Source organism: Anser cygnoides, chromosome 4, assembly GCF_040182565.1.
Source record: "Anser cygnoides isolate HZ-2024a breed goose chromosome 4, Taihu_goose_T2T_genome, whole genome shotgun sequence".
NCBI lineage: Eukaryota > Metazoa > Chordata > Aves > Anseriformes > Anatidae > Anser > Anser cygnoides.
The window spans coordinates 63711467-63739083 of record NC_089876.1 but is presented as its reverse complement, the minus strand read 5'-3'; the positions used below and the strand labels follow the sequence as shown (position 1 = coordinate 63739083).

Sequence of the window (27617 nt, the reverse complement as noted above, 5' to 3'; positions counted from 1 at the left end):
ATGGTTTCAACAACACCTCGATAGACTCTAGCTCCACAGCCCCTCAGGAGCACAGTGATGAACAGAAACGCGTGTTCCAGGCACAGTCATCCTTGGAGGGCTCAGTGTTATAAGCACGCTGGGTGTGGAACACTTCTGAGCAGACCTCCATAAACATGAAGGTATTGGGACTTGAGCTTTAAAAAAACAGCAAGCAACGGCAGCGTTAATATCCTAAGAGCACACGTTTAATTCTGTGGTTTAACATACCATAATCATTTATGCTACCTTAATTCATGCTGAAATAACACACTTCATCTGTGCCCCACGATTATCGCTGCTGATAGCTTCATAACGCTGAGTAGGAGCAGAAAGCACCACTTATTTCAGTTAGCGCACCCCAAGTAAAGTAAGGTTGTATTTGTTGTCATGGGCTTGGTTTTCAGTTTGTTTGTTTTGAAACTAGCTCTAGGGGAAATCTTATCAAAAAATCATAAATTCAAATTGCTTCACTTGGCGTGCTGCATCACTGAAACAACAATTAAGCATCCCTTCTGCTGCCAGGTCTGGCTCTATCTGAACGTATCATGAGGTCTGTTACTGCATAAAGTTTCAAAAATTCTTGCAAGGCTGAGTTAATGAGTTTTATTAACTGCGTAACATGGTACATTAAATAGGAATATCCACAAACCACTACCAAAAGCCACAGGTCCATTACCAGCATAACGTTGTTCAAACTTAAGAGCAACAGCTTTTCAGAATTTCAACTATTCCAGAAAAAGGAAAGTCCCCTCTTTGTCACCACAGGAGTTTTTAAAATCCATTGTTGATTAAATTAAATTTGACCAGACAGTTGAGATCTCAGAGATACTGAGTTCCTGTTACTTCTGTGAAAAATAGGTTGAGGGACAGAAAGAACAATGGAAGTGCCTTAGCCGAGACAGAGGCTGCAGTGGGTGCCAGGCAGAGCTGCTAAGCAAAGTCTTTGCCACGCTGTTCACTGTGGTTAAATGTCGATGCCCTTGCTAAGTTCCAAGGAAATTGCAAATTAAGTTTCCAAAGTCACCATGATTCATCTGAATTTTGTCAATGTCTCTCCCACAGCACCTCGGCCTTCTTCTTAGTTGATCTGTAAGTTGGTAATAAAAGGCAACATGAAGTGGGAATTTTGGATGTAGTCAGCTTTCAAACAAATCTACTTCTGGTAATTTTGGTGAAAACTCAGATGGAAACTGGTGCTAGTGTAGTAAAAGGCTAATGCTGAAGCAAAGCTTGTCAAATCTAAAACTTGGCAACTGCTAATTCCCAAGCGATTACATGATGCTGTATTAGAGGCATTACACTGCCATGTAACAATTCTAAAATTAACGCAGGACAATCAGTGTAACTCCAGCTACATAAGAACATTTTATTCTGGTTACCAAATTAAGTGAGAAGAACAAAAGCCAGCTCCCCCTAGAAGTCTAGCCTTTGGGGATTTTTCCCCACAGGATCCCCTTTTAACATTAAAAATTTATCTGAAGGAAATTTTGCAACGTGTAACGGCAAGTCTGAAGCAATTGAAGTAAAAATCAGGAGCTAGAACAAACAGCTAAGGCGACTTATCACGTATTTGTTCTGTCAATTGCATCAAGAAGATTATCTTGTTTAATCGGCCTGGCTACGGCACGCCACAGCTCCTGACAAGTCAGTCTGGGCAGGCTGTGAGGCTGGAGCCTGCGGATGTTAACGCTTCCAACGTCACGGTCTGATCGGCTGCCTTCCAGTGCAGAGCAGCGCGGTGCACGGCCACCAGCGCGCCCCCGTGCGCTCCTCAGCTACCGAGCCCAACACGCACAAAAGCATCCTGAAAATAACGAGTCGGGGAGAGGCAGCTTCCTAATCTACGCAGCAAAAGTCCAGTTTGTGAATAATTTCCTCCCGGGGTTGAGGGCTTGATGCAAATGAGCACAAAGGAAGTTGTCAGCAGCACCATGCGCTGGCCAATCGCAGGGAAGCTCCATCTTAGCTGTGCCATAGGCTGCATTAAAACAGGGAACGGCACGGCGCTCTTTCAGCATCCTTTCAGGCAAGAGGTAGGTGTGCATCATTTTCTAACGTTGTCTTCGGTTTGTCTTGATGACTGCAGGAAAATATGCCTGTAACATGCAAGGCTGTAAAAAGCTTCTTAGGATCAGGGTGATTTTTCTCTAGATGTAGCAGGATTTTATTCTGCTGAACACAGAGGAGCTCGTCCTGCACTATCAGGCAGGCACTTTCACCATCTGTGTGCTAATGGAAAATTGATGACCGCTCCATCTTACGGAAAAGCTAACACAACGAGCCAAGATTCAGTAAACAAAATGGATTTGATGCTTACTGGGGAGGCCGCTTGTTTTCTGCAGCCTCACTTCCTTATAACTGATTCCGTATGGTTTTGCGGAAATGACAGTGAAAGGATTTTCCTTAAAAAATTAAAATAGACTGTTAAAGCTGAAATTTGAGAATGTGTCTCCCAGGAGGGTATTCTGTAAACCTCATCAATTACACCGGCTAAAACAGATGCGTGTTCATGGATGTGCTAAAAACGTGTTCCAGAAACCGGTCTGTTAGGGTAGGAAGAAAACCCCTTTGCGTATTATCATCATTGTACAGATCGGAGCACTGATCAATCCAACACAAAGAGGTTATAATCCAGCTGATTTGTAAATGCCATCACCCCAAGATGTCTATTCGGTGGTTTCTCGAACAGGACTTCCTCCGTACTGCATTGAAATGATTTTTTGCCAGTCATTTCCCTCTGCTCCATGCATATGATTTCAAATAAAGCTGCTTTCCTGCAGCACCTGGGAAGGAGGATACTTTTAAATTAAATCCCCACATAGATATTAGAGAACCCAGTTCATTAAACATTTAACTCACTCAATTCTGGGTAGCCCAACCGCATGCAGATCAGACTGGCTTACAATATGAATTTAAATTGCGCTACTTTGGTCTGGTGCAGTAGCGACGACAGCCAGGAGCAGCTGCTACTTGCCTGCCTCGCCCCAGCCAAGCCTGAGCTGACCACCACCCTGGGGGAGCACCGGCTCAGCCGTTCAGTTCAGTTCAGCCTCCCCAGGTACGCAGGCAGAGCCCTAATGGTGGCAGCAGCCAGCCCTGCAGGAGCAGCTCCTCTCCTCTCACCTCACCTCCAGAGCCGGTGGCTGGGCAGCGTGCCGGGCTAGGAACGGGTCGTCGCTATGCGACACAAGCGTGCCCAGCCCCTCCGGTGGTCCCAGAGCTTGATTTCCATTGATACTGCTGAAAATACGGTATTTCTTATCGATAGAATAAGATAATTGTTGTACCTGGTGTTTACAGAGTGAGTGAATTTATCAGTAATGATGCCAACAAAATCCCATCTCAGAAATCTGTTCAAAAGGTTCAAAACAAAAATCCCCTATGTTCTTCCGAGGATATCCTCTTGCCATTTAAAATATATATTTAAATCTTGCTTGTGTTAGTTATCCCTCAAAAGCGACTCCAAATCCTTTTATTCAGCCTCCTCTCTCACTGATTTTCATTTCCTCAGACCACCCCTTCAAGAACTCCCTTGAATTTAGCTCCATCCCCTGTGAAACAAGCCAGCTGAGTGTCCTGCCTAGACCATGACCAAACCAAACCTGTCTCTCAAAGCCAGACCCAACTCAACTCACTGACATTTTTAGCTTGGATTTGCTATACAAACTTCCGTGTGTGTATATGTATCTATCTATCTATATATATATAAAGATTAATTAATCCTATCCATTTCAGTTTTACTTTGTGCATTCATTTACAAATTTGTGCATTCATTTACAAATTTAACAGAAGAAAGGGTAAGTTGCTGCAACTCCTCCAGTAAATATCAAAGGCTAACGCCAGGCCCTCTTCTCACCAACAAAGCTGGTCCGTTTCAATTAACTCCAGTAAAGATGGAAGGATAAAGAGATGGAAGGATGAAGAGCAAAATGTATAGCAGTTGAATGATTAAAATAAGATGTGCATGGCAAGCTGGCTTGGCCGCATCATTCTGGTTTTCATTAACACCATTTATTTTATTATTAAATAATGACAGATGATTGAACTGCTTTAAGCAACCTGCTTCAGCAGACCCCATCACACTTCTCCTTTGCCGCTTCTTGTTTATTTAGGCATTTTCTGGTTGTCACTTGCTAAACAGGCTGATTGCAGAATTATTTCTAGGCTATGCAAGGTTCATTAAAGCATTATCTGTGAGCACAGCTTAACGAACAAAACACTGGCGTTGCCCCTTGGTTCTGTAGTTTTAATTATTGAATGAAATTAAACTACATGTGGGTAACCAGGACTATTTTGTAACAAAGATAGAAACATTTTTACTTTTTGCTTTCTGTTCAAAGCAAAAATCTTTCATTGAGGCATGGAAATAAGACTCCAGAAAGAAATAATTGCCTGAGGGACCCAAAGGCCATGACAGTATCCTCCAGTATGCTAGGCCAGATAACCAGGAGTTACTGTAGCTCCTCAGATATATTTTTTATTACTTCATAGACTATATACCAGAAGTAGTGTAAGTTCCTTCTGTTTTGGGAGACAAAGCCAGAGAAAGAAGGAAACCAAAAAAGAGACACACAACTGTAAAGCTCTTATTGCCAAACACCTCATCTGCCATAACCCACAGAGAAATCCAGAGACAGACACAACTGCTTTTTGTGTTCTAGAAATACTACACCAATTACTGAGACACAGCTTGCTTTCACGCTTTCACGCAATGGCCTTTCTAAAACTGCGTGCCTTGACAGCAATATCACTCATGCCAAAGCTGTATTTGCCGAAACCAGCTTCTCACTTTCTCTCCCCCACACCATAAAGCAGTCTTGTCTTCTCCTGGGTCCAAGCACACGGCATTGGGCAAAAGACAGGATCCTGTCCTGGTGGCTAAGCAGAGACGGCAGATGAAAATAAGAAGGCAGAGCTCAGGAAGGGTTGGGTTGGGTGTTCCTTCTGCCTCTCCTAATGGCCACAAATGGACTGAGATTTCCAGATGTGCAGGAACAGCTGGGGAATGAACACCTCAGGAAGTCCGGCCTTCTTAGGTCAAAAAGGTTTTGCAGTGGTAATGAGTCTGTACTAACAGGCAAATCCAAAATGAGTTTTCAGAAACCAAGATTGTATTTGTGAACTAGAAGGACAAGGGAAAGCTCAGCCCCATTCTTTGGAAAAATCCTCCAAGATAGTTATATATATCCGTTCTTTAAAAAGCTTTCTTTCTCTATGCCAAATAGGGAACCAACCAACCAACAAAAAACAACCAAACAAGCAAACAAATTCAAACGATATTAACATACAGAAAGTTCTCCTAAGCACTCAGCTATGGGAGATGGCAAAATGATCTCCCGTTTTTCCAGGAATGCCAAAAGATAGCAGCAAGCTTTCACGGCACAGAAATACTAAGCTTCAGAAGTACGGGCAGACCGGTTGTTGCAACCACTGTACACCTTCAAATTACCTTTGTAACCTCTTTGTCTTTGCAGGTACTTGAAATAAAGAAACAAAACTGTTTAAGTTCAGAATAACTTACATACTTTGTGCATGTATGGAACAGTCACACTGAACCAAATGTTGCAGACAAGTCACAAAGTTTACATTTTGGTCTGATACTTTTGTGAGCAAATAAACCCATTCAACAATCCATGTACTGTAGGCGGTGTGAGCAGACAGTCTGAGACAAAGTTCTTCTAGTTTGGGATAAAAATCACAGTATATTCTTGATCAACAGAGCCCTCAACAGCTTTGTTTTCTGTTTCAGCCCCCAAATCTGTGACAGGGAATACGTTAAGGCAACTCTGCGAGAATGGCAACCCTCAACGCCACTCACTGGAACGAGACCACATCCATTTACCAGTACCTGGGCTTCCAAGTGCAAAAAATTTACCCCTTCCACGATAACTGGAACACTGCCTGCTTTGTTATTCTGATCATATTCATCTTTACTGTCGTCTCTCTGGTGGTGCTGGCATTCCTCTACGAACTGCTAGACTGTTGCTGCTGTGTGAAAAACAAAACTATGAAGGACTTGGAGAACGAACCCAACCCTGTTAGGGCGATGATGAACAGCTTCAGAAAGAGCGAAACAGAGGTGGTGTAGGAAGGACTGATCATCAGCACTTGAACAACGTTTAACACCTTGAACAAATCCTCTTGTACCTTACCAACGAGCAAGTCCCATGTGTTTTTTTTGTTTCTTTTGGACTTAAATGTAATAGCAGCAGTTCCCATTTTATCTCTGGATGTGAACTTGAATAATTAGCAAAGGCTTTCTGAGTGCTTAGCAAAAGGATGATCTGTTGCAATGTTATGGTGGAAGAAAAATTCTTTGTTTTTAAATGCATTTCTGTTGTTCATATTGAGTTACTAGAGTAGATCCTTGTCTACCTGAACGAACAAACGCTGCTTAACACGCATAAAACGGTGTTGCTTAACTGGAAAAAATCATTTATAGAAATGCTCAGCAATGTGATCATACAGAGCACAATGGCACAGCACCGGCCTCCCACTGAGGTCAGCCATACAGGCACAAGACAGACATATAAGGGATGAGGGGAAGAAAGATAGGAAACGTCAGGGTTTAAAGGCAGGAGATCCCATGAGACAGGGGGGCTCGTGTGAGTTCTTGCCTTTGGCAGCTCTTACTGCAGGTTCCTTGCTCTAAGAAAATAGGGTGATGGGGGGAAAGCAAGCCAGCATGAAATTTATCCCTAAAATAGTCTTTGCTAACCTCCTGTGGTACAATTTGACCCCTTCTCCCTCCCTTCTCCAGTTCCAGAGAACTGCTCTCCCCTTCCTTCATATTCAACCTGTTTACCAGCTTCTGGGTGTCATGACACTGCACTATCTTAACTCCTATTATTTCCACAAAAGCACACTGAATTTAGGACCACGGTCTGGAAGAAACAGGGTCACCTTTCCGTCCCAAGGCTGCTGCCTCTATGCCACCTGTGACACTACAGGGAATCAGACGTGCTGGACGTGTCAGCCCCACCTCAGCTTTTCAAAGCTGAACTGCAGCTGAACGAGTTCTTGCCACAACGCAAGCAGACAGGCTGCAGATCTCCCCTCACCAACGACAACATTCCCTCCCAGCCAGCACGCAGTTTGCAGGTGTCCACATGCTTCACAGAGGAGGCCACGTCACGATAATCCCTGCACTAGAGATGGTGGGATGGATGAGCAGCAAGACGTGGCTTTGTTTTGCACAAGAGACCCTCAGAGAAGTTCAGCAGCCTGCGGATGCATCCCAGAGTTCGACCCCTCACACCTCTCTTTCTCACAAACCGACCACAGAAAACCTGGACCATCGGCTTTTACCTCTAGCTCACCACATCATCCTTCCGTGTTGCGTGGCATCTATAGCTTTTAAAAGACGAAAGTTTTGCCTTTACAAATTACAGCTGTAATGATGATGCCCAAATGCGTAGCCCTCAGTACAACCCAGTAAGTCCCTCACTGCTGGACACGCAGAGAAAAGCAAGCCAGTGAGAAATGTCCCAACCAGACCAAAGGTAGGCGTGGGACAAGATATTTAACTACATAAAACCTAAATAATGCTCCTGACATTAGGGAAACAAAGCCCACCTAACGGCCAAATGAACAAGTAAGCTACAACACCAATCCTGCAGTTTTATCCCTGCTAGAAATACCTCCGTGCCATGGCCAGTACCTGTAATGATAAACTTTTCTGATAAAAGTTTTTTTTTTATAAACTCCCTCTCTCAGGTTTCGTATGCCTAAGCAACAGAAGATGTGGACATGGACGCTGAAGGACTTGCTAATTTGACTCATGTTCTTCCTGGTTGGCGAGCAGCAGTCAGACAGTACCCAGGCCACCAGTAACCAGGAAGCTCCAGTGATTAATCTGGAAGAGCAATCTCCCTTCTTCAGTCACAAAACGACACCACTATCACCGCAAACATTCATCTCCCGCACACTAACCAAGACCAAATGGTGTCAGCCCCGTACGCAAAGAATGCTTTCAGCTACGATCAAACTACAAGCACAATTACCAGAAGCTGACGTCCCAGCTACAAGACAATCGAGGAGTCACCCCAAGACACGTGACGAAGGTCCCATTCGTGATGTCCTCTGGACTGGGGCGCTGTGCATTTGACAGACTGCTGTCCTGCTCACGAGAGGCAATGGAAGCCGTTGGGACACGCTGCACTAACGCACCTCTTCCCTGAAAGCACCCACTCCAAACACAACAGGACTGCTTTCCACCGGCAGCGCTCCCCTGACCGCTGCCCTGCATGCGGGGAGGCAGCATGCAGGAGCAGCACAAGCGCGTTGCACCGGCTTCGTGTCCTCGTGCCTTCCCGGGAAGCACACACATGGAGAAGTCTCGGGACCCTCTCCAGCTAAGTGGTTTCACAGGAAGCTGGGTGTCTGCACAAGGAGCAGAAGACAAGGATCTCCCCTTGCGCAGCCCTACAGCCTCAGGAGAATTCTTCCCCTCACGTGAACTAAGCCAGAGAGGCAAGGCTGCGACACAGCTCCTGGAGATTTCAGCTCTTGATGGCCAGGACCACCGCCACAAAGGTCTCAAGAGAAAGACTTAGTGTTGATCAATAAAAAGAAATAAACAGATATGATCTATTTCCTTTATTTTCCTGTTACTATTCTGAACTGAATAAACAAGGCAGCTTTGAATTTGTCAAGTAACTCGTTCACATAATAATTTTAGACAGCTCTGGTAACAACTATTCTCACTGGAAAGCTCACAACAAATCTGCAGACACGTGCTAGATTTACCCATGTGGTCACTCAAGGATTAGCATGGTCACAATGCCCCTCCATCCCAAAAAAGAGTCAAGGGCAGGTTCTCTGAGTCCTAGAATGACGGAGAACTTGCAGGCTCTGCACACCCAGGGACTATTGATGCTAACACAAAATCACTGGAACATTATTTATTATCTCTGTGGTCACCACACAACAAAACTGGAAAGGACCCTCTATGTTTTCACTTCTTCAGGGGTTCGGGGATTCTCCAACATCACTTTTTACTCCACCTCCCCAAGGCCCCCCTCTGCCATGAGCATATCCCAACAGGTACCTAGCGATCTGGCAATTCAAATAAAAAAATGGGGTTTTAGGCAAAGGACTTTGACTCTGCAGCATCACAGGGCAACGCGTGTGTTGCCTGTGGCTGCTTGGCCCATTCTGTCGTTTGCCACTCTGCACACTTGTTCTGCACCAGCCCCTACGAATACAAGGGAGAGAGCTGGTTTGCTCACTCTCCATTACTTCCACCCTTGCTGATTCTGCAGCAGTTAGTAAATACTCTACAGGGAAAACTGAAAGGAGACCGAACTCATTGTGCATAAAGATGTTAGAAAAGTCCTGAAAGCTTTCTGATACTGTTTGGAGCGAAGCCAGCACCATAAAAATAAAGTGCATTTCCTCACAGCCACACCTTTTATCTGTGTAAGCTCATCATCTGACAACTGCAAAAGCACTTGCAGAAATACCCACCCCACAAAACCGCAGAAACGAAACAACACTTTCTCTATTTATTCTGCTGCTTGGTCACATAGCTACTCAAATCCTCCAGACGAGAGTCACACTTGGACTGCCTGCCCCTCGCTCTTTCCCAGTAAACCCCCCTCCCTCTGGATGTGCACTTTAGGATATCCCACCTACAATTTGATTTTATTTGGAAAGGACAGCATGGCAAAGGGACAGTGGAAACCTGGCCTGCTCTGATTTATTTTAAACGTCTGGCTGATAACTTTATTTGGTGCCCTGAGGGGCTCTGAAAATGGAAGTCAGAAAAACTCGCTATTCTTCCCCTTGGACAGAAGATGCTCCACTCCTCCCATCGTCCTTGACATTCTTCACTGCTCTTTTTAGTTGTATTGCTTCATTTAGAGTTTAGAAGTGAGCTACACATGGCACCCAAAACACAAGTCTGCAAGCGGTTTGCACAACAGCATTACTTTGTATCTTAGTAATTCCCGACATCCAATTTGCCCAACAGAGCGCATCAGAGAACTGTGCCAGGGCTTGCAGAGAACTATTCGCAAGGCCCCCAAATTACTCTTCTCACACAGTAAAAGCAAACGCAGAGCAGGCTGCTGTGCACACACAAGCCCTCTCCCTGCTGCGCCTTTCATTTGTTCGCACTCTTTGGGTGCTGCTTTATGAACTCGTTTGGTTTCAAGAGGCACTTTGTCAGCACCACCACCCCAGGGGAACGAGGCAACTCCTGACTAAGGCAGGCAGATACCTACAGCCGTGTTTGTGAGCTGAGAATAGTTCCCAAGTAAAATGAGAAGGGCTGCTAGCCGCAGTATGCCAGCCAGACACGGCATAAATTACAAGATCCATCTCACAGCTACCTGACTTGAAGCTGGCAGAATTAAGTTTTCAGCACTCTCTCACCAGAAGGACCTAGGGGCCTGGCATTCACTGACATCCACAAACCAAACCCCAGCGTGACACGAAGCGGTGCTTTGGCAGCAGCAACTCCTCCAGCCGAGTAACAGCAACGGACAGGAGGAGGCCTGACCCAAGCAGCCAAAGTTTTTTTTTTCACATCGTGCAACTGGATTTCTTTGTAAAAAGCGACAATTTAAGAGAAAGAATGATTATAGCCACAAGCAAAACTCGCGGATAGGCTGATCCACGGTAAGACACCCAGTAAAAAGGCAGGAAACACAAAAGCAGCACGGCGCAGGCCACTCTCACCGACCTGCGTTCTGCTTCGAGCTCGATGAGCCACCTTGCTCTACCTTTGCTTTCTTCTTTTTTGAGGACGAGGAGTCAGAAGATGGCGCTGGGCGCTTCTCTACCGCCGGCGTGGAGAGGGCACGCTTTTTGAAGAGCTCTCGCTCCCTCAGCAAGCTCGGATCCATAGTTCTGCTCAGCGAGAAGAGGAAGGGGCGCAGGCATCAGGCTCGGCCCAGTATTTAAGGCACGGCCAGCTAATAACGAACCCGTTTGCCCTCCCCATGCCGCAGCTTCACGCCCCCCCCGCTCCCCTCACGCCCCCCTCAGCGGGTATCCGCCATTTTGTCTCCCCCCCAACCGCCGCCGCCGCCCCCCGCCCTCCCTCACCCGCCCGCCGCGGCGCGAGGCGCAGGCCGCTCGCCGCCGATTGGGCATTGCCGCCCTCCCGGCGGCCCCCGCGCCGCCCCCGCCCCGGAAGCGGGGCGGCCACCCGTTGCTAGGGTGACGCGCGCGCGCTGGCGGCCATTAACGGGCCCCTCCACCCCCCCCTTTTTTTTTTTTACTTCATCTCCCAACGTATCCCACACTTTTATTTTTAATAAGATTTTTTTTAATAAAGTCTTTCACACAGTGAAAAAAAAAGCATAGATCAAGCAAAATCAGGCATCAGTGCTACATATAAAATATCGCTCCATATAAAGTAATTTCTGTCATAGTACACCTAACATTTGTACACGTATACTTCTTACAAAAAATAAATCTTCAGTTAAAGATTCCTTTTCTTGTGTCCGCTTTGGGTTTCTTGATCTGGGGCACAGGCACAAGAGGGGCTTCTGAGGCTCCAAACCATGCAGGCACCTTCCTCTTACAAGGGGGTTGTGAACTCTGCAAGAAGGAAAAGGTGTTAAAAAATAGAAAAAAAGCTTTTATTTTTTACATCTCATTCTAACTTACAGTTCTGCACGCCAAACCATGCTAATCAGGAGACATCAACCATCTAACACTGCCCCAGGACGGCTTATGTCTGTATCCCTGAAGTTCAGAACCTTTTTCAAGTGTATAATCAACTTGGTCATAAATCAAGTGATACCAGGGAAACGTTAGGCATGCCCAAGAAAACCACTGGGCCTGCACCAAAGCATGCTGGCACAGCTCTACAAGTTTTATCCTGATCCTCAGGAATTGCCTTTAAACAAAAATCTGTCAAAATGGCAAATGGAACTGCAGGTGTTCTGTGGAAGAGCACATACCCAAGATGACAAACCTGGGTACCCCAAATTGGTAATGGATCAGCAGTATCAGCTACCTCTCCTAATGACTGCTTGAGAAACAGGGGCTGAAAGCCATCAGTGGCACTGTGGGCGCCTGCCACCAGCCGTGCAATGTTCCTTCTCTCCCTCCACAAGAAAGTCATCAGCTCCGCAGAACTGGTGGAGGACAGTGTGAACATGCTGCACTTTGTGACTGCAGCAGGCATCTTGCAGTGATGGGAAAGATGCCACAGCAACATAAACCATGAATTCCAGTAATAGCTCTCAGCCAAGAGATAAATGTGTTTCTGCTCACCATTCAGCCACCTGTTTTTAAATAATGGAAGGACCAAACTCTGTTGAGATGTCCATCTCAAGACTGCTGCTGAGCTGCCCTTGGGAAATGCACCAGGAGGACTGATCTACAGCCAGAAGACAGGCTGCTGCAGGGCCTAGAACAAGAGGTGCATGCACAACACCAGGGCTCTCAGCACACGCTCAGATGAAGAATGAAGGGTACACACACCATTACACCGTTCCTGGTTGAGAACAAAGGCAATTTACTCAGAATTGATGTTCTTGAAGCTCTCTGAAGCCATGATCAGGAAACAAAGATAATGTTCTAATATGTTTAGTGGTTCAGATAAGATAGCTGCTGTGCTGTTACAAATTTTAACTACCTAATAACTTAGTTCATGGATGGAGATAAACTGACCAGACCATGAACAGTGGATTTGTCTGCTTCAGGTTGTGTGTTCACATCCACTTCCCAGCCTCGAACCAGAAATTGAGGCAAATTGTACAGCAAGTGGTGCTGCTCAGAGCCATGCGACCTTCCTTTAGAGAAACACCAGCTGTATGCTCATACAGCTTGTTCATATGAACATCAGCACAGAAAACCTCAGTGTGACCAGAAACCCATCTCATGCAACCTAATAGAGGGAAGGGAGCCAGATGTCCTCCTGAGGTATTGGGAGCACCTGCCACTAGAGGGCTGGCAAGATCTTCTAGGGGAAAAAAATTCCTACAGCAGGCTGCTACTGTAGAAGTGCATAGACACATCGGATTCAGGCACATCGAGGGCAACACAGGGGGCATCCACATCAAGCATATTAACAGAAAAGGTTTGCAGAGTTTTAGGCACAGAAAAGCACCCAAACAGAAGCCAGGATTTTGGTTTAAGATAGTCAGCAAAATCATCAAATCTGGACTTTGTTCCTGGCACAAAGCTACAGGCAGCCTCACCTTTGGCTGAGAGTCAGCAAACAGTTCCTCCTCCTCAGGATTGAGGGCTGGCTGGTTCCAGGAGGCTAATGCGATGGGCTTCGTGTGGCCCACTGCACCCCTGTCTCCTGGCTGGGTGTCATCTGTGCTCTGCGCCTTTGCATGTGACAGGAATGAAGCAGGCTGTTACATGCATGCATTAAAGCAATAACTACATTCAATAGAAAGGCTGGGTCTTTTTTTTTTTATTTTAAAGGGGGAAATAAGTTAGCCTGTAATTATAAACAGGAGTTCAACACCTCTGTTGAATGAGATCCCTAACTATTTCTTATCCATTTATCCATTTCACCAAAATAAAATTTGAACAAGTGAAATGCACTAATTTCAATTACAGGAACTGGAAGTTTTACTTGGGTGGTTGCTTTTTTGTTGTAGTTTTGTTTTTTTTTCCCCTGTTGTTGTGGTTTGACCAGGACATCTGTAGTGGAAAAGAATACTTCCTCTGTCCCAGTGGCTCCAAGAACTTGAAATACTTGCTTCCATTTCAAGTACTGTATTTTCAGATATGTTTTTCAAGTAAAGGTGTTAGATGACAATGGGGCGGAAGCACAGAGGTATTAATTCCCAATTTGTATATAATACCTGTTGGTCACTGGTTGAAAGAACTAAAGCTTAGATTTTTGCATCAGGTGCACATCTCAGTCTCACTTAGAGCATCACTAACGGCAAATCTATTGCATGCTTTATTATAGTAAGGACATCTATTTACCGAAGCTGAGGGCACCACTTGTGGATTTGTTTTTTCAGCTCCTTCCTTCAGCACAGGATTGATCAAATTACCCTGTAAAAACAGCAGTAATGTTAAAAAACAACACCTAATAGCAGTTTTAAAAGCTGTTTGCTACAGAGTTATTGGAACAAGGATATTGTCTGAACAAGGATATCTTCTGTAAGAGAAGGGAATGAAGTCTATTTTGATTAGCGTTTAGATTTGCAGTCTACTCATTTGTACAATATTAATTTGATCTCTAATAGCATGTCATTCCTGTTATTAGCTCCAACAGCAACAGAAAAAAAAGTATAGTTACAGCTGATGAAACTGGACTGTCAGATGAATTTCAGGGGAAAAAAGGCTCAGACACTAATATTTTAGGAACAAAATAGTGCTCTGGGAGGCAAGAAGCAATCAATTCAGCAAAATGGCAAGGTTCCAAAAATTATTTGATCCCAAGTTAAAGGCGGCATCCCAAAACCCTGTAAGGAACAGACATGAAATCCTAGTATAGGCAGCAAGACGATTTACAGTTAGGAATTTCTGCTGTTCTCACCTTGAGCCACTCGGTGGAGGGCAACCTTTTGTACAAGGTGCTGAGCTGGACTTTCAGAGACTTGTGGGGAAGCTGAGAGGCCACCCTAGGGCTGGGAAGGCTTGTCTAGCCTTCCTCAAACTGCAGTAGAGAGCTCCGTATTTCCTTCTCCTAAAGGAAACTCCCCCCAAAGACTCAGACCTAGGGCACGACACTTTTCGTGTTATCACAGCTACACAGAGGCACCCATGAAGGGCTGTCAAACAACTCCGGCAGGTGTTGGCCCTGGCTTTTTCCTTTCAGCTCCCCGGTATCTTTGAGCTTTCTAGACAAACGATCACTTTTCCCACATCACATCGGTCATCGGGTACCAATGTGTAGAAGTAAGGTGAGAGCAGAACGTAGACTCTGTCTATAAAGGGTCCAGATTACCAAAGCCTCTCATACCAGGCAGAAATATGAACTTAATTTTCTTCCGCTGTCCCAGCTACTGAGAAATCCTTTGTTTCTACAGGGAACCTTTCGTATCTACTTTCTGAAGGGCTGAACAACAGCAGAAAGTGTTCATCCTTATTCTGACGCCATTATTAAGCTGCAGCTGTGACAGTCTACAGCAGCGGGACCACTGGGTATCTAATCTTTCCCAGGCTGCACATCCAGTACCTACTACAGCAGATGTGAGCTAAGAGTTCCACACAGGAAGAGATCAACTGGAAGAGATCAGCTGAAGTGACACTGAGCAGACCACAGCTGGGATGCACAGGGACAGCCCTCTTCCTAGGCCAACACTTTGCAGGAGGAACTTTCTGGTCCTGTCTTAGAGGGTAGCAAGACTTATCCAGAGGTCAGGAAAAGGTGTATTGGGAAGATGGAAATGCCAAGCACTACTGAAAACAGCAACAAACAACAGCTTTTGGCCTGCTCCTACAAAGGAAAAAGAAAACTTTTTTTTTTTTTTTTTAAACAAACCTGGTTTTGTAGCTTCTTTTACTAACCTTTCTTTCACTCCACAAAGCATCTTCCTTGCTTGCTTGGTATGCTCCTCTTTTTTCCTGCTGCCCATCCGACCATACCAACACCCTTTTGACAGCTGACCCACGCTGAGCCTTATTTCCATTCTCTTTCTCCAATAATGCAATAGCCATCTGGATGAGATACAGTTCAATATTTGCAGGAACAAGTGTTCTAATTGCTTGAATTTTGGTGGTGTCTTGGAAAAAATACAAATATAATTTATTTATTTAAAAAAAAAAAAAGAATTGTCCTTTCTCTCACTCATAGTTTTATGTTGTAAAGCATCAGTTTTCCCTCATTAAAGCACAAACAGATTAAGGCATAGAAAGCCTTAGAAGAAGTGAAACTTAATCCATAGGTTTGTATCATAAGAAACCAGAATGTGAGATCATGGGATAAATCTCCCACTCATTTGCACAAACTTACCACCCTCAAATTTAGTCTAAAATGTCATAATCAGCCTGCTTCTAACCTGCACCTCCTATCAACCATTTTCTCTCGAGAGGAAGGCTGTTTTAGCTCAGGCTGAATAGCCTCCCATCTTCTGTTATGCTGGAATGGACAACTTGCAGAGCAGTAGGTTTAACGAAGTAAGCTGAGAGTCTGGCTGGGCCTGTAACTGCTGCTGAAAGGATACGATCACCCAAAATAGGACAGGAGTCACGAAGCTATAAAGTCAGAAAATTCAGCTAACTTAAGAAGTTAAGCTCTGAGGGCAAGGCTGAACTTTAAGTCCCCCATGAGCAGAGCCACAAGTACATGGCTGTCTTGAGCCTCTGAACTAGCCAACAGCACCAGCTCACAGCGCTGTGATTTCCTGCACTATTCAGCCTTATCCTCATAAATAAGCATCACCTTGGAGACATTTCCCCAAGGAAATTCTACTGCTCTTATTCAGCATATTGTTCACAGATGCCATTGCTCATGGGAAGACACCACCAGGCTGATTTCTTTCAGCTTGCCTGACTTCCACTTGAGTAAGTACACATTTAAGAGCGGTGCCTGGGTCTTTTCCAGAGCAATACAAATCCTTCCACTATGCTGTGGAGTAGTAGAATTTTGATATTTAATGAGGCCTGACTGCCCTATTTTGAAACACAACCTTGGAAGGAAAATAACTGTCATTGCCATGCTCTGCTTTGTCATGGGTCTTCCAAAAAAGTGATAGATGCTACTTAAAGGAGTACCAGAGTTGTGATATTTTGCATTCCCTTATTAGTACGCCACTGCCATGAGAAGCTTCAGATGAGGGCTGTAATGCTCACCTGAGTCAATAGGAGGATTACGGATAACATCAGAAATGATCTGTTTAACTTCAGGAGTCAAACCTGCTCGCTCCAGGTTGACAGGATAGCCAGCTTTCATCGCCTGGAGCAGGTGAGTGCCAATCTCAGAAAGAGGAAGAGATCTGGTCTCACTTATAGTCCTCTAGGGAAACAGGGAAACAAAGGCAGAAGGAATTAAGGTGGCAGACGTGTTCTGAAATACAACTGAAAGCTCAAAGCCTGGCAAGCTCCCATGTCCAAAAAGCAACAGGGGATACTGTCACATAGCTGTGCAACGACCCCTCACCCCACAAGCACTTTATCACTTCTATTGCTTCCCTAATTTCTCTTCCAGCTTGTGAAAAGCATTTTTCTCTCAAGGCTGCTACTTCTTAGGTTGAGTGCAATGTCTTACCTCGTACTTCAGATGAGGAGAGGCTCTAGTCAGCGAGGGTGCTGTGCGGCCACCTTGAAGGCTCACTGCAGCCTGCTCTATAGCTCACATTTCTGTGTCACAACTTACTACCACCCTCTTTCCACCCTCTGGCAGCTGAATCCCAGAAAGTTCTACTACAAAGGAAGTGGAGGCTTTTGCCTCATAGTTAAGCAGATGGTGGTACTCTGACAAAGCTTCACATGTCTCCTGTTCAGTAGCTAGGACGCGCTTGACCTTCCAGTAGTCCATATGATTTACAATATCAGAGCAGAACATGTTTAACAGCACCAAAACAAATTCCCTCTTGTTTTTCAAATATGTTAAATAAATTCTCTTAAGAGATTTGCATCGAAGAGAAACATCTCACGTTTACTCCACTTAAACTTGCATTTTTCAGGAGAGTTTTGAAACTGGTTACTTGTCTCTCTTGAAATAGGTTTCATGCTTCTACTGATTTCTCCCCCAGACAATACAGACACTGCGCATACAACCATGTATACAATCATAAGGAGCATCAAGTTACCCATTAAGAATTATACAACTGCTTCTTGTTAATTAGTCCTTAGGCACACTTTAAGCTGGTGACTATCCTTTTTCCAGCAGGCTACCTGATCAGGAAGTTTTTGTCTTCTCACAGTATTAAGGGCAAAGATACAGAACTAAGTGGAACTAAAACCTAGCAGAGGATTTACGAGAAAACACTTGCAAAACCCCTACCTCTAGACAAAATATCCCCACCATTAGTTCTCAAAAAGGAAGAGACCTCCACAAGGAGAAACTTACCACGGAGAGATTTTTGTCTTGGAACAAGACATATGTGACATGCTCTGAGGGAGAAAGGGCTCTAGCATGCTTCCGGTGAGATGCCTCTTTCTGATCTGTAGGTCCAGATGTAGGGAATGCATCCATCTGAGTAAGATAAAGAGGAGTAAAAGGATTATATCTCAGTAACAACCAATGAATCACCTTGCCATTACCTGAAGAAATTCTGAGGAAATAACAGAAAGAGTTACTCATCTCTGAGCAGGTTGGTTTTGACCCCAATTCCACATTCCACATAAAGAAAGCAGAAAGGGAATCAGGATGGACACCCATATACTCCATCTTAACAAAAAGCATAGGATTGGTCAAGGGACTTGCAAAAAAGCCCCAAGAAGTGTCCAGATCAACACAAAACTTCTTAGTTAGTGCTTACGATATATGTAGAACTATTCCATCAGAACAAACTATGGTATTCTGTCTGCTGTTTTGTATGGGAAGTTCCTCCATTTATTTTAAACTTTTGCTTATCACAGATTTAATGAAAAACAGAAATGCTTGCAGTCCCCATACCTAATAGTTTGCTGTTGAGGAAAAAGATGAGTTGGTGTTCAATGTACTAAGGAGTTATCTCAAGCATCACAGAGAAGCAGTATTACTGCTCTACCTGCTTTCTAGACATCTAAATCCCCATACCTGTGGATTTACAGGAGAATTCAACCCCCCAAAGTTAAACAGCTGCATAGCTCCTCCAGTCCTGTGCTCCACAGCCCCTCCCTAGTGGAGTCTCTTGCCATTGCAAGGGTAAGAGTGATGAAGAGCCACTTTACAGAAAATCTCAGACAGAAGTAAAACCAACTATGAAAAGAGAGCAGAGTGTTCATGAAAGCCAGAAGACTTATTATCTCTGTCAGTCTCCTAAGGAGAAACTTACAGAAGCAAACTTCAGTCCTGCCCTCAGAGTCCACTGAAGCAATAAACTGGTGAGGGAACATTTCCTAAACCTTGGACTCCATCCCAAAAAATCACTAAACTAGCTGCAAGCTCTCAGTAATATGGCACTGGTTGGATACTCGGCCCTGCTAGGTGGATGTTCTCTACAAGTACGTCCTGGACTTTCAAGATGACAACACTTATCATCCAGGTCCTCATGTTGTCACCACATAGCACGTTCAGATGTAGAAGGCCTATTTGTAAGCAAGGCTAACAGTTTGGCTGCCCTGCTTGGACAGGAAAGCTGTGACAAGGACAAACCCTGAAAGAGAAATCCAAGAGCTGCAAACCAAATTATGTCTTTTAGTGCTCTTACATGGTAGGAGACACTTTAGTAAATCATACCTGCAAACCATTTGCTTGGCAGAAGTCCTTAATTTCAGCCAGGAGAGGGACCAACATGGTTGATTTTGCTTCAGATACACCTTCAATCCTCTTCACATTCTCAACAGTTGTAGGCCTGGTTCAGGATGAATAATAAAAGCCATGGAACCATCCTATGTTGATGCTTTGAAACATCAAGTGTCTGAATGATATGTGCTTGAGCTGCAGATCTAATAATCACTACCTGAAAATATTTTTACTGCACTGTCATCTCTGGAACTAGTTCAGTTCACTGTTTGCACTTTGGTATCTTGAAGCTTGACCATAGCAAAAATTTTAGTTTTGCTGCTTAATACCTCAGAGGATGTTAGCTACATCCGTTATTTATTTGCTTTTACCTCCTAAAAATATATAAGCCTAGAGATGTATGGAAGAACATATGCATTCCAAACATAGTTTACCTAATGCTGTTTAGCAGCTGGGGATGGCTCTTTAGATGCACTAAACACCAAGCTGCACCACAACACCCTCTCTTACAATGAAGAAAGGGTTTTTCTTTCCTTTCAGTAGTCAAGAGCAACACAAAATTTTGGTTATTCTTTTGTGCTACAGAGCTACCTGTGCAAGGTAAGGGACAGCTCCTGACCTGAATGCTCTTGTAATCCTTACCAGGTATGAACATAGTAGAATGATTAAAACACACTGGAGAGAAGTTGGACAAGTAAGAATCAGACAACACGCACCTTTCCCTCCATGACTGTCAAGCTGACAGAAGACTTAGTTACAGAGACATATGCAAAGTCGGCTTTTTTTTTTTTTAAATAAGAACTAGCATGAAGAGACAAGTTTAACATTAATGGCTATTTAACTTACACCAGTAAGCATTTTACAAGGGTATTACGACAGAGTCCTCAGGAAAAACGCTGCTCCTTTACTAATGAGGCAAACTCCCAAAAGCAGAAAGAGAAATTGTGACTTGGCTTGCAATTGGTTTTTGAGTTTATCTAACAGGCATGCATGCTGGCTTTACCTTATTCGGGCCATCTCCACCAGGATCTTGTTGGTTGCCAAGACAGCTGGAGGAATTGCCTTCTCATTAGCTACCTTCTGTCTAGCAGTCAACAGCTTGCCATACAGAGCAGTCTGTGAAGAAGAGAGCCAAATTCCCAGAAAGAAGCTTGTGATCAGGCATGTAGGAATAGTTCAAATATGAGAGGTAAAATTAAAGCTTCCCTCATCTTTCCACTAATACACAAAAAGCCTACAATCCATTAACAATCTTCATACTGAAAATTCTCTTTCAGGGCTCCTTTTCAAGACATCTTTGTAATATCACGAGCTGCCCAAGCCAGTTTCTTCAGTACAGCAGGACTGTGCTCTACAGGCTGATTGCAATTCACAGATATCCTCTCTTCCAAAGACTTACCTCTAGTTCTTTTTCCGGAGATGAAACAGGTTCTCGGGACTTCAAAGGAGATCTCACAGGCGAGTGCTCTGGGAAACTAAAAGAAAGATAATGAAGTAAAAAGTCAGCCCTTGTATTCTATTAATTTATTCATTAACTTTGCCCAAGGCTGTAAGAGAGCACCAGCCTGACATTTTTTTTTTTTTGCCTGCCCTTTGACAGCACAGTCAGACCATGGCCCAGCACCTCAAGCTAGCAGGTGCACTGATTATGGACTTGAGCTAATTAGGGCAGAATTAGCAATATCCCAAGGCCAGATTTATCAGAATTCCTCCACGGCTAGTCCAATAACTCAAAAATAACCTTTTGCTGTACAAAACTCAAACAGTGAGCAAGCCACCTATATCCCTACCCACACCTGGATTTCTGTATTATTAGCAAAAGCATATTCTTACGGGCACTTGTCCATTCATGACATTATTTTGACAGCATCCCTTCGAAATACCTTGCATTTCTACTCATGGCCACTAATATTCATCTTTGCCAGAAAGAGCTAATAACTTTAAAAGCTCACACAGCTCACAGCTGCCATACTGTAAGCCAAATAAGCTACTGTTACCACTAGGTATGTCTGTGTGGAGAGCAGCATCACAGCTATCATAGACTCATGTGTTCAGGGAATCTCCAATTAGACTGCCATCATTGCAGCGCAGTATCTGCAAGTAGACAAACTAGAACAAGAGTGTCTTTTCCTTGCTTTGCTAAGCAAAGTGCAAAATAACCTGTTTTAGTTTGTAGCTGTCCCTAGAAAAACTTTTCTCCATGTGGCTACAGTGGCAGTTTCTCAGCTTAAATGACATCTGGTGCTCCCATCTTCTGCCAGCATCAGGCCGCTTGTCTGAAAGAATGGAACTGCTCAAAAATGCTAGGTCAGTGTGATCTGAAGCACTACACAATCCTCGAGAACAAATTACTTTGTCTGCCCTTTGCAAAAGCTTGCTTTATTTTTTAACCTCACAAAGCCTCAACTTGATCTCAGAAGAGAATAAAAGGGCAGAAACCTAAACCTATATGCTCACTTACAATGACTACACAGGGAACATGTTCCGTTCTGCCAGTATTAAGATACAGTCACAGCTTGTCTTTTTTAGCTTAATTACATTTAACTGAAAACAATTATTCTCAGTTGCTTGTCTAAAACACAATTTAAAATCAATTACAGTTTCAACCATCACATAGAAAATACTGACTGAAAAATAAATGGCCACAGTAAAAGTATCAAATATAAAGCTGCAATCACTCCAGTTTAATTAACATTTTCCTATTTTTCTTGTTACTGGATTTGAAGTAAAATCAGTTAAAGTTTACATTTCACAGTTAATAAAACTTGCTTTGCCTATGACACGCTAGAAGTATTTAAACTTAACGTATCTTGTCAAATTCTGCAAAGCTTGTTAAATGTTGTAGCTCAATGTTTTGAAACAATGACATTTTTAAAGTCTTTTTTTTTTTTTTTAAATACTAGTTACTTGCAGTCAAAACATTTTGACGGTCACTTCAAAGCAGAGCACTGGTTTTAAGGATTGTATCACCAACAACACCTCTATTATGTAGTCGGAACTTCGTAATTCTGTTTTAGTCTAGAATAGTGTACCTGTTAAGCATGGTATTCCTTCCTGAAGGCATTCCAGCTGTTTTCTCACATGAAAACATTTCATACAAAGACATCTATAAAACACAGAAGAACAAGACAAACAAATGCTAATTTAACAGTATTTCAAATGAAGTTGCTGTAAGCAGCAAAATGTACATTTGTGATGCCATGACACACTTGCAAGGTTTTTAATACGAACAAGGATGGGTAAAAACACAAGAGGAGTTGTACTCATACTGACCTGCTTGACTGGTGACTGCTTTGTTCCTTTTATGCTCGGGGAGCCCTGCATTGACACCACAGGTGAAGATCTACTGTTGTAATAAAAAAAAATAATTCTATCTTACTCAAATCAGACTGAATTGTTTGTATGCTGCCATTTGAAAAAAGTTACTATTTTGCCAAGCAAACTGAATGGAACTTCGTACAGGTAAATTTTTGACAAATCACACTTCCTTATCATTATTAAAGTTATTAGAAACATAATTTCCAGGGAAACACCAAGGACCTCAAAGCCCATGCAAAATACTAAAGCTTTAATGAGGAACAAGAATCTTGTCTTACAGAAGAGACAAGGATTTCCGATGACAGAAATCAAAGTTCTGTGACAATGCTGTCTTGATAGAAAGATTCAATTTTAAAAATCCCATTTCTGGAGAAAACATGCAAGTATCAACTTTCTGGTTTGCACTAAGCATATGCTTTTAGCCACTTCTTACTGTTTATGAACAAACAAGTGTTTTTATTCTTCTAAAAGACCTGTTGACTAGCTAAAAAGTCACAATAGAAAATTAGAGAAGGTAAAAGAAAACTGGCACTCTGACAATGTGTCGCTAAAAAATAAATCAATCAGGTAATTACAATCTAGACATCTGAAGACATGTCCAAAGGCCAACACTGAAGAGCTTCATTCTAACAGTATTTGTTGTCACAGCAAAGCCTCCGCTGCCTTCAGTTCTTTACCTTCCACTTCAAAGACAGTTGGCCTAAGTTCATATTTAAGAAGACCAACAAAATGAGTTATACTTCACAAACAGTGAAGTGGAAGATCACAAGCGAAACTTCACGTGCCATTTTCATGAAGCCATATATTCCGATGGCAAATCGACTGACCACCACTGAAAACACACACCACTTTTGCAGATATACTCACCAAGATTTTTGAAAGTTAAAATTTCAGAAAATACACAAAGTCAGACAAACCGTTACACATTTATTTTGAAGCAATTCTTGTAACAACACAGGCATGTAGTACCTAGGCTGAGCATGTGAAGCAGAAAAGCTAACTTTTATGAAAATGTAGGTCAAGTGCAAAACAGAGAAAAAACTCTTAGCTGCTCTAGTTAAAGACTCATGGTATAACTCATCAGCATTAAAAAGAAGGTAAACCTTGGCAGATTTTCCTTTAATGTTTCTTATCTTCACCTGATCTACTGACTTTAAAATATTATGTTACTGCATAAGGGAAAAACTTTGGCTGCAAAGTCTAACGCAGCTATTTCCTGTCAAACCTGCCACCTCGAGAAGCAGGCTTCAGACACCAATCTGACGTTAAAATAATGTAAGGTGCTCAAGAGGACATGCATACTATAATTACCTTCTAGGAGGTCTCTGTAGGTTTAAGTCTTCGTTGGACTGTAACAGAAGACTTGGATTTGAGGTAGATCCAGCTTTCAAAAGCCAATTTCTTCCCTGTAAGAAAAAAAACAACGTATGGCTTAGCTATAGATTACTCAGAAGTCTTCGATAGGTAGTCTCACACCAAGAAGTACCTTCTGGGTAAGCCCACACGTGGTCGCAAACTTGCTACGCCCAGAGACTTCTTTGAGGAACCCTTCCATTATCAACTGTTGGCAGAGTGACTTCCACCAGCTCTCTGTCAAGTCCTTCCCACTACCATAAAGAGCGTGCTTTCGGTACCTCTCTGGCAGACGCTGGGAATTCTGAAATTGAGAGAACTGGTCAGGCTTCTCCAGCCTTTGTGAAAGAAAGTTTCCAACATACCCAGTGAGATATATCCTGATATGACGGTGTCTCCAAGAACATATCTTCACAGAAGAACTTTTCTGTAAAGTCACAAGCCAAAAACATTTATTCAAGTTTATATAACACCCCCCACAGTAACCACATTTACAACAGCTCCTATTGCCTCGTCCATGTTGCTTGAAGAGCATTCTCGTCTTTGCTAACCTAACCCATTTCTGTGCTGTGAAAAAGATCACAACCAGTAACTTCATTTTGAAGCAAGCCCCCAGACAGAACTACATTGAGGTTATAATACTGTTAAAATATCTCCATTTCTGCACATGGAGGAAGTTATAGGAACAACCCAGCCACTCAAGGCATCAAAGGAAAAAAACCACATTAGTGCAGTTTGTATTTAACCTGTTCAGGGCAATCTCAGATCCATTCAATACATCACTATGTTCGAATATCTAAGAATTGAGTTTGAGTAGAAGCAGTTACCTGTGTTTTTAATTAAAAAACTTAAAGAATAGGTCAACAAAAAAAACAAAAGCCTGTTTAAATCCCAGGACATGACGAGGGTGAAGAGTCTGCAACAAGCTGACTACAGATATCTGCTCTATGGCTCCTCCTCTACTTCAGCTGCCCATTGTAATGTTTTGGCCTTCACTTCAAGGACCTTTTTGTTTTGAAAAAGTCGCCTATTTCCTCATCTCTTACTAGTGGTCCACACTGGGGGACAAAAAAGCCTATGAGGTCCTCTTTGACAGGTTCTCACCCCATGAACTCAAAAGACCCAAACAGAGTGCAGAGGGCTTAAAGCCCCTTTCAGAGGAAGGGAAACACTGACAGTCTGAAAAGCTGAGAACATTTCTGAAAGAGGGAAGTAACAGCGGATCAAGTGATAGTAGGTCAACGAGTCTCAGACAAAGAAGTTTTTTTGTTTTGTTTTTTTTTGCTAGAATAAGAAACAGAAGGTCATGCTTCAGACTCTGTATTTGCCGTTTTGCTGAAAGTCTCCTCCCCTAGGGAGGACTACATGATCTACAGAACTACATTTTTTGGATTACACAAATATATTTACACTAAACATATGCTCTAGTGTATACAAAGACTTGAATATTTGCATACATAATATAGCATGCTATTTCTAATATAAATAAGATTCTAAAATGTATACTATAAGTAAGTGTATTGTGATATGAAAGATGACTACATTATAATCTCAGACAACAGGGGACAAAGGTGTGGAGGCTTGCCTTCTGCATTTACAGGACTCATTCACGTAGGCTTTTCAGATGCCTGTTGGCACGTTTTCTGGAATCATCTTTGTGTTAGGAGCCATACAAACATAGGTCTCCTACCCTCAAGAGCCCATTTTGCTTTACAAAGGAGAACAAAACAGGCTGATGCAGAGGAGCAGAGAAGGACAAATACGAGATGCAGGAAAGGCAGTGGTTAGAACAGGAAGGCCTGCTGAGCTTCCTAACGTCTCCAGGGACCGCAGGGAAGAACACTCTAGAGAATTTCAGGCAGCCAGGGAGCTCCTGTCTAGCACATGCAGCGAGTGGAGCAGCAGGAAGAGGGGCTTGTTGCACCCCTTTGGCAGCAGGGCACAGGAGCCACGTGGAAGAGGGACTCACCTCACTGCTGCATGGGACCAGGGCACTAAGCCCTGACTCTGAACTCAAGGGAGTCACCTCCTCAGCAGGCAGAAAAAGCCAAGTCCTGTATCCTCGTGTCTAGACAGCCCTCATTCAACTCTTAACACGCATTACTTTAAAGCTGGAAATATTCCTTTCAGTTATGCCAGTTACATTAATTACTCCAATGGCTGCATATTTTCAGAACACAGTTTTGACTTTAAGAGCAAGTTAACGATAGAAATTTCTATAAAAGGAATAAGATGCAGAACAATAAACTTTTTGTCCATATTTGGGACAAATGTCATACTGTTCTGTCTTCTGACAAGTCAGTCCTATGCCACACTTGCAATTTTAACTACTTAGAAATGACTAAATGTTAGAGTTACTACTAAAAGCCACTTGCAATGAGTCACAAAGCCTATTAATAACAAAATCATTGCTGACATAACTATAAATTCCCAGTCGCTGATAAACAATGCACATTTTAAATATCACATTCTTCTTGGTTTAGAACGGTAGTATAATATTTCTATTAATGCAGCTCTAGTTCAAGGTTTCCCTGAGGACCTTGTTCAGTCTGACTCAGCTTTCAAATATTAAGTGAAACTTGGCCTCCCCTGTGGTCCACCTGAAGTCTGTTGGAGGTCACCTGGACATATTTGGTGGAAAAAGATACCACTAACTTAAAAAAACCACAAACAACAAAAAAACACATCAATTCTCCAGAAGCTATGTGACCTCTTAAAATAATACAACCATCATCTTCAGACAGATATGTTTAACTTACGGTGATATTGAGAAAATATTTCATACATTTGTTCTAGAGGTCAAACTGCAGCAATAGAGCAAAGAAAAACACTTTGAAAAAAATATGTTAGCCCAGAAAAGAGTATTCTTGTAAGCAATAAGAAGTTATTCCATATTTGCAGTGCCGATTTGGCATGATTGTCAATTCTCCCAGTAACGTCTAATAATTTCAAGTAGCTTGGATTGTTAAAATCTGTAACAATGTATTTTCATCCTAGCCACACTTCTATGACAATTAGCAGTTTTTCTAATAAAAAGAAAGTGTGACATCATTCACTGAGTGTTATCAGGTACTGCAGGTGATTTTTTTCTGGGCTGTAAACATTTGAAGTGATTTTGTTCTTATGCCTGTGTTTTATGTCTGGTGCATTCCTCCCCAGTATTTCAAAAAGCATTGCACGTTAAGATATTCATAGATGATTTATACTCATATTCCTCTAATACGCTACTTCCCGTCTCACTGCTCTGAATCAGTCAGCAGTACACAGCCAGAAAACAAGCCAGCGTGTGCTTTATTCAAACACAAACCAACAGATTACCAAACAGAGACCTGTTTGGTCTAACTCTGAAGAGGTTATTCCTTTCAGGACAACAGAAGGGATGAGTCTTCACAGAGAAGCCACTTAAGCGTCTCTGCAAAGACATTACACTCACCATAAAGAGCATAGGGGCTGAAGCCGTACAGGAAGAGCTTCACAATCCCCACCACTCTTTGGGTTAATAGCCAACTGTCAATAACCTACTCCAAGTAACCCACAAAATACAGGACAGCTCTGTCCAGTGCAAATAACACACTGTTTCTAAGCTAAGCTCTTGGGCCATACAAGGCTGCACATTACACCTTTTAGAAAAAGAGCCAAGACAGCAAGAGCTTGGAGACAG

At 43.0% G+C, this 27617-nt stretch overlaps 3 protein-coding genes across 15 annotated transcripts in view; 1 reads left to right on the top strand and 2 right to left on the bottom strand.

The window, feature by feature from the left end:
- Positions 1-10871, bottom strand: part of GTF2E2 (general transcription factor IIE subunit 2) — a 31003-nt gene extending 20132 nt beyond the window's left edge. For all 5 annotated transcript variants that reach the window (XR_010831221.1, XR_010831222.1, XR_010831220.1 and 2 more), the window contains exon 1: positions 10709-10871. Coding sequence is in view for 2 of the 5 variants with exons in the window: in XM_048049710.2 (XP_047905667.1) it covers positions 10709-10871 (163 nt within the window). In the remaining 3 variants the exon portion in view is untranslated. The remainder of the gene's footprint in view (positions 1-10708) is intronic.
- SMIM18 (small integral membrane protein 18) lies at positions 1839-8604 on the top strand. The gene is made up of 2 exons (XM_013179888.3): positions 1839-2054; positions 5771-8604. Exon 2 carries the CDS (start codon positions 5816-5818, stop codon positions 6107-6109), a length of 294 nt encoding a protein of 97 aa, XP_013035342.1. The 5' UTR covers positions 1839-2054; positions 5771-5815; the 3' UTR covers positions 6110-8604.
- Positions 10872-11435: 564 nt separating the features above from the next.
- Positions 11436-27617, bottom strand: part of WRN (WRN RecQ like helicase) — a 42574-nt gene continuing 26392 nt past the window's right edge. For 7 of the 9 annotated variants that reach the window (XM_048049708.2, XM_013179889.3, XM_066996290.1 and 4 more), the window contains 13 exons: positions 24090-24260; positions 23915-24009; positions 22559-22631; positions 22318-22391; positions 20685-20760; positions 20289-20401; positions 19280-19394; positions 17966-18091; positions 16747-16909; positions 15463-15677; positions 13930-14001; positions 13182-13316; positions 11436-11571 (listed from right to left, as the gene is read on the bottom strand). In XM_048049708.2, coding sequence (XP_047905665.2) covers positions 11449-11571; positions 13182-13316; positions 13930-14001; positions 15463-15677; positions 16747-16909; positions 17966-18091; positions 19280-19394; positions 20289-20401; positions 20685-20760; positions 22318-22391; positions 22559-22631; positions 23915-24009; positions 24090-24260 — 1551 coding nt within the window. In that variant the 3' untranslated portion in view covers positions 11436-11448. The remainder of the gene's footprint in view (positions 11572-13181; positions 13317-13929; positions 14002-15462; positions 15678-16746; positions 16910-17965; positions 18092-19279; positions 19395-20288; positions 20402-20684; positions 20761-22317; positions 22392-22558; positions 22632-23914; positions 24010-24089; positions 24261-27617) is intronic. The other 2 variants (XM_066996286.1, XM_066996287.1) reach the window with 2 other exon arrangements.

Coding starts and splice junctions, on each gene's coding strand:
- SMIM18 (XM_013179888.3), top strand. CDS start 5,816: ATGGCAACCCTCAACGCCACTCACTGGAACGAGACCACATCCATTTAC.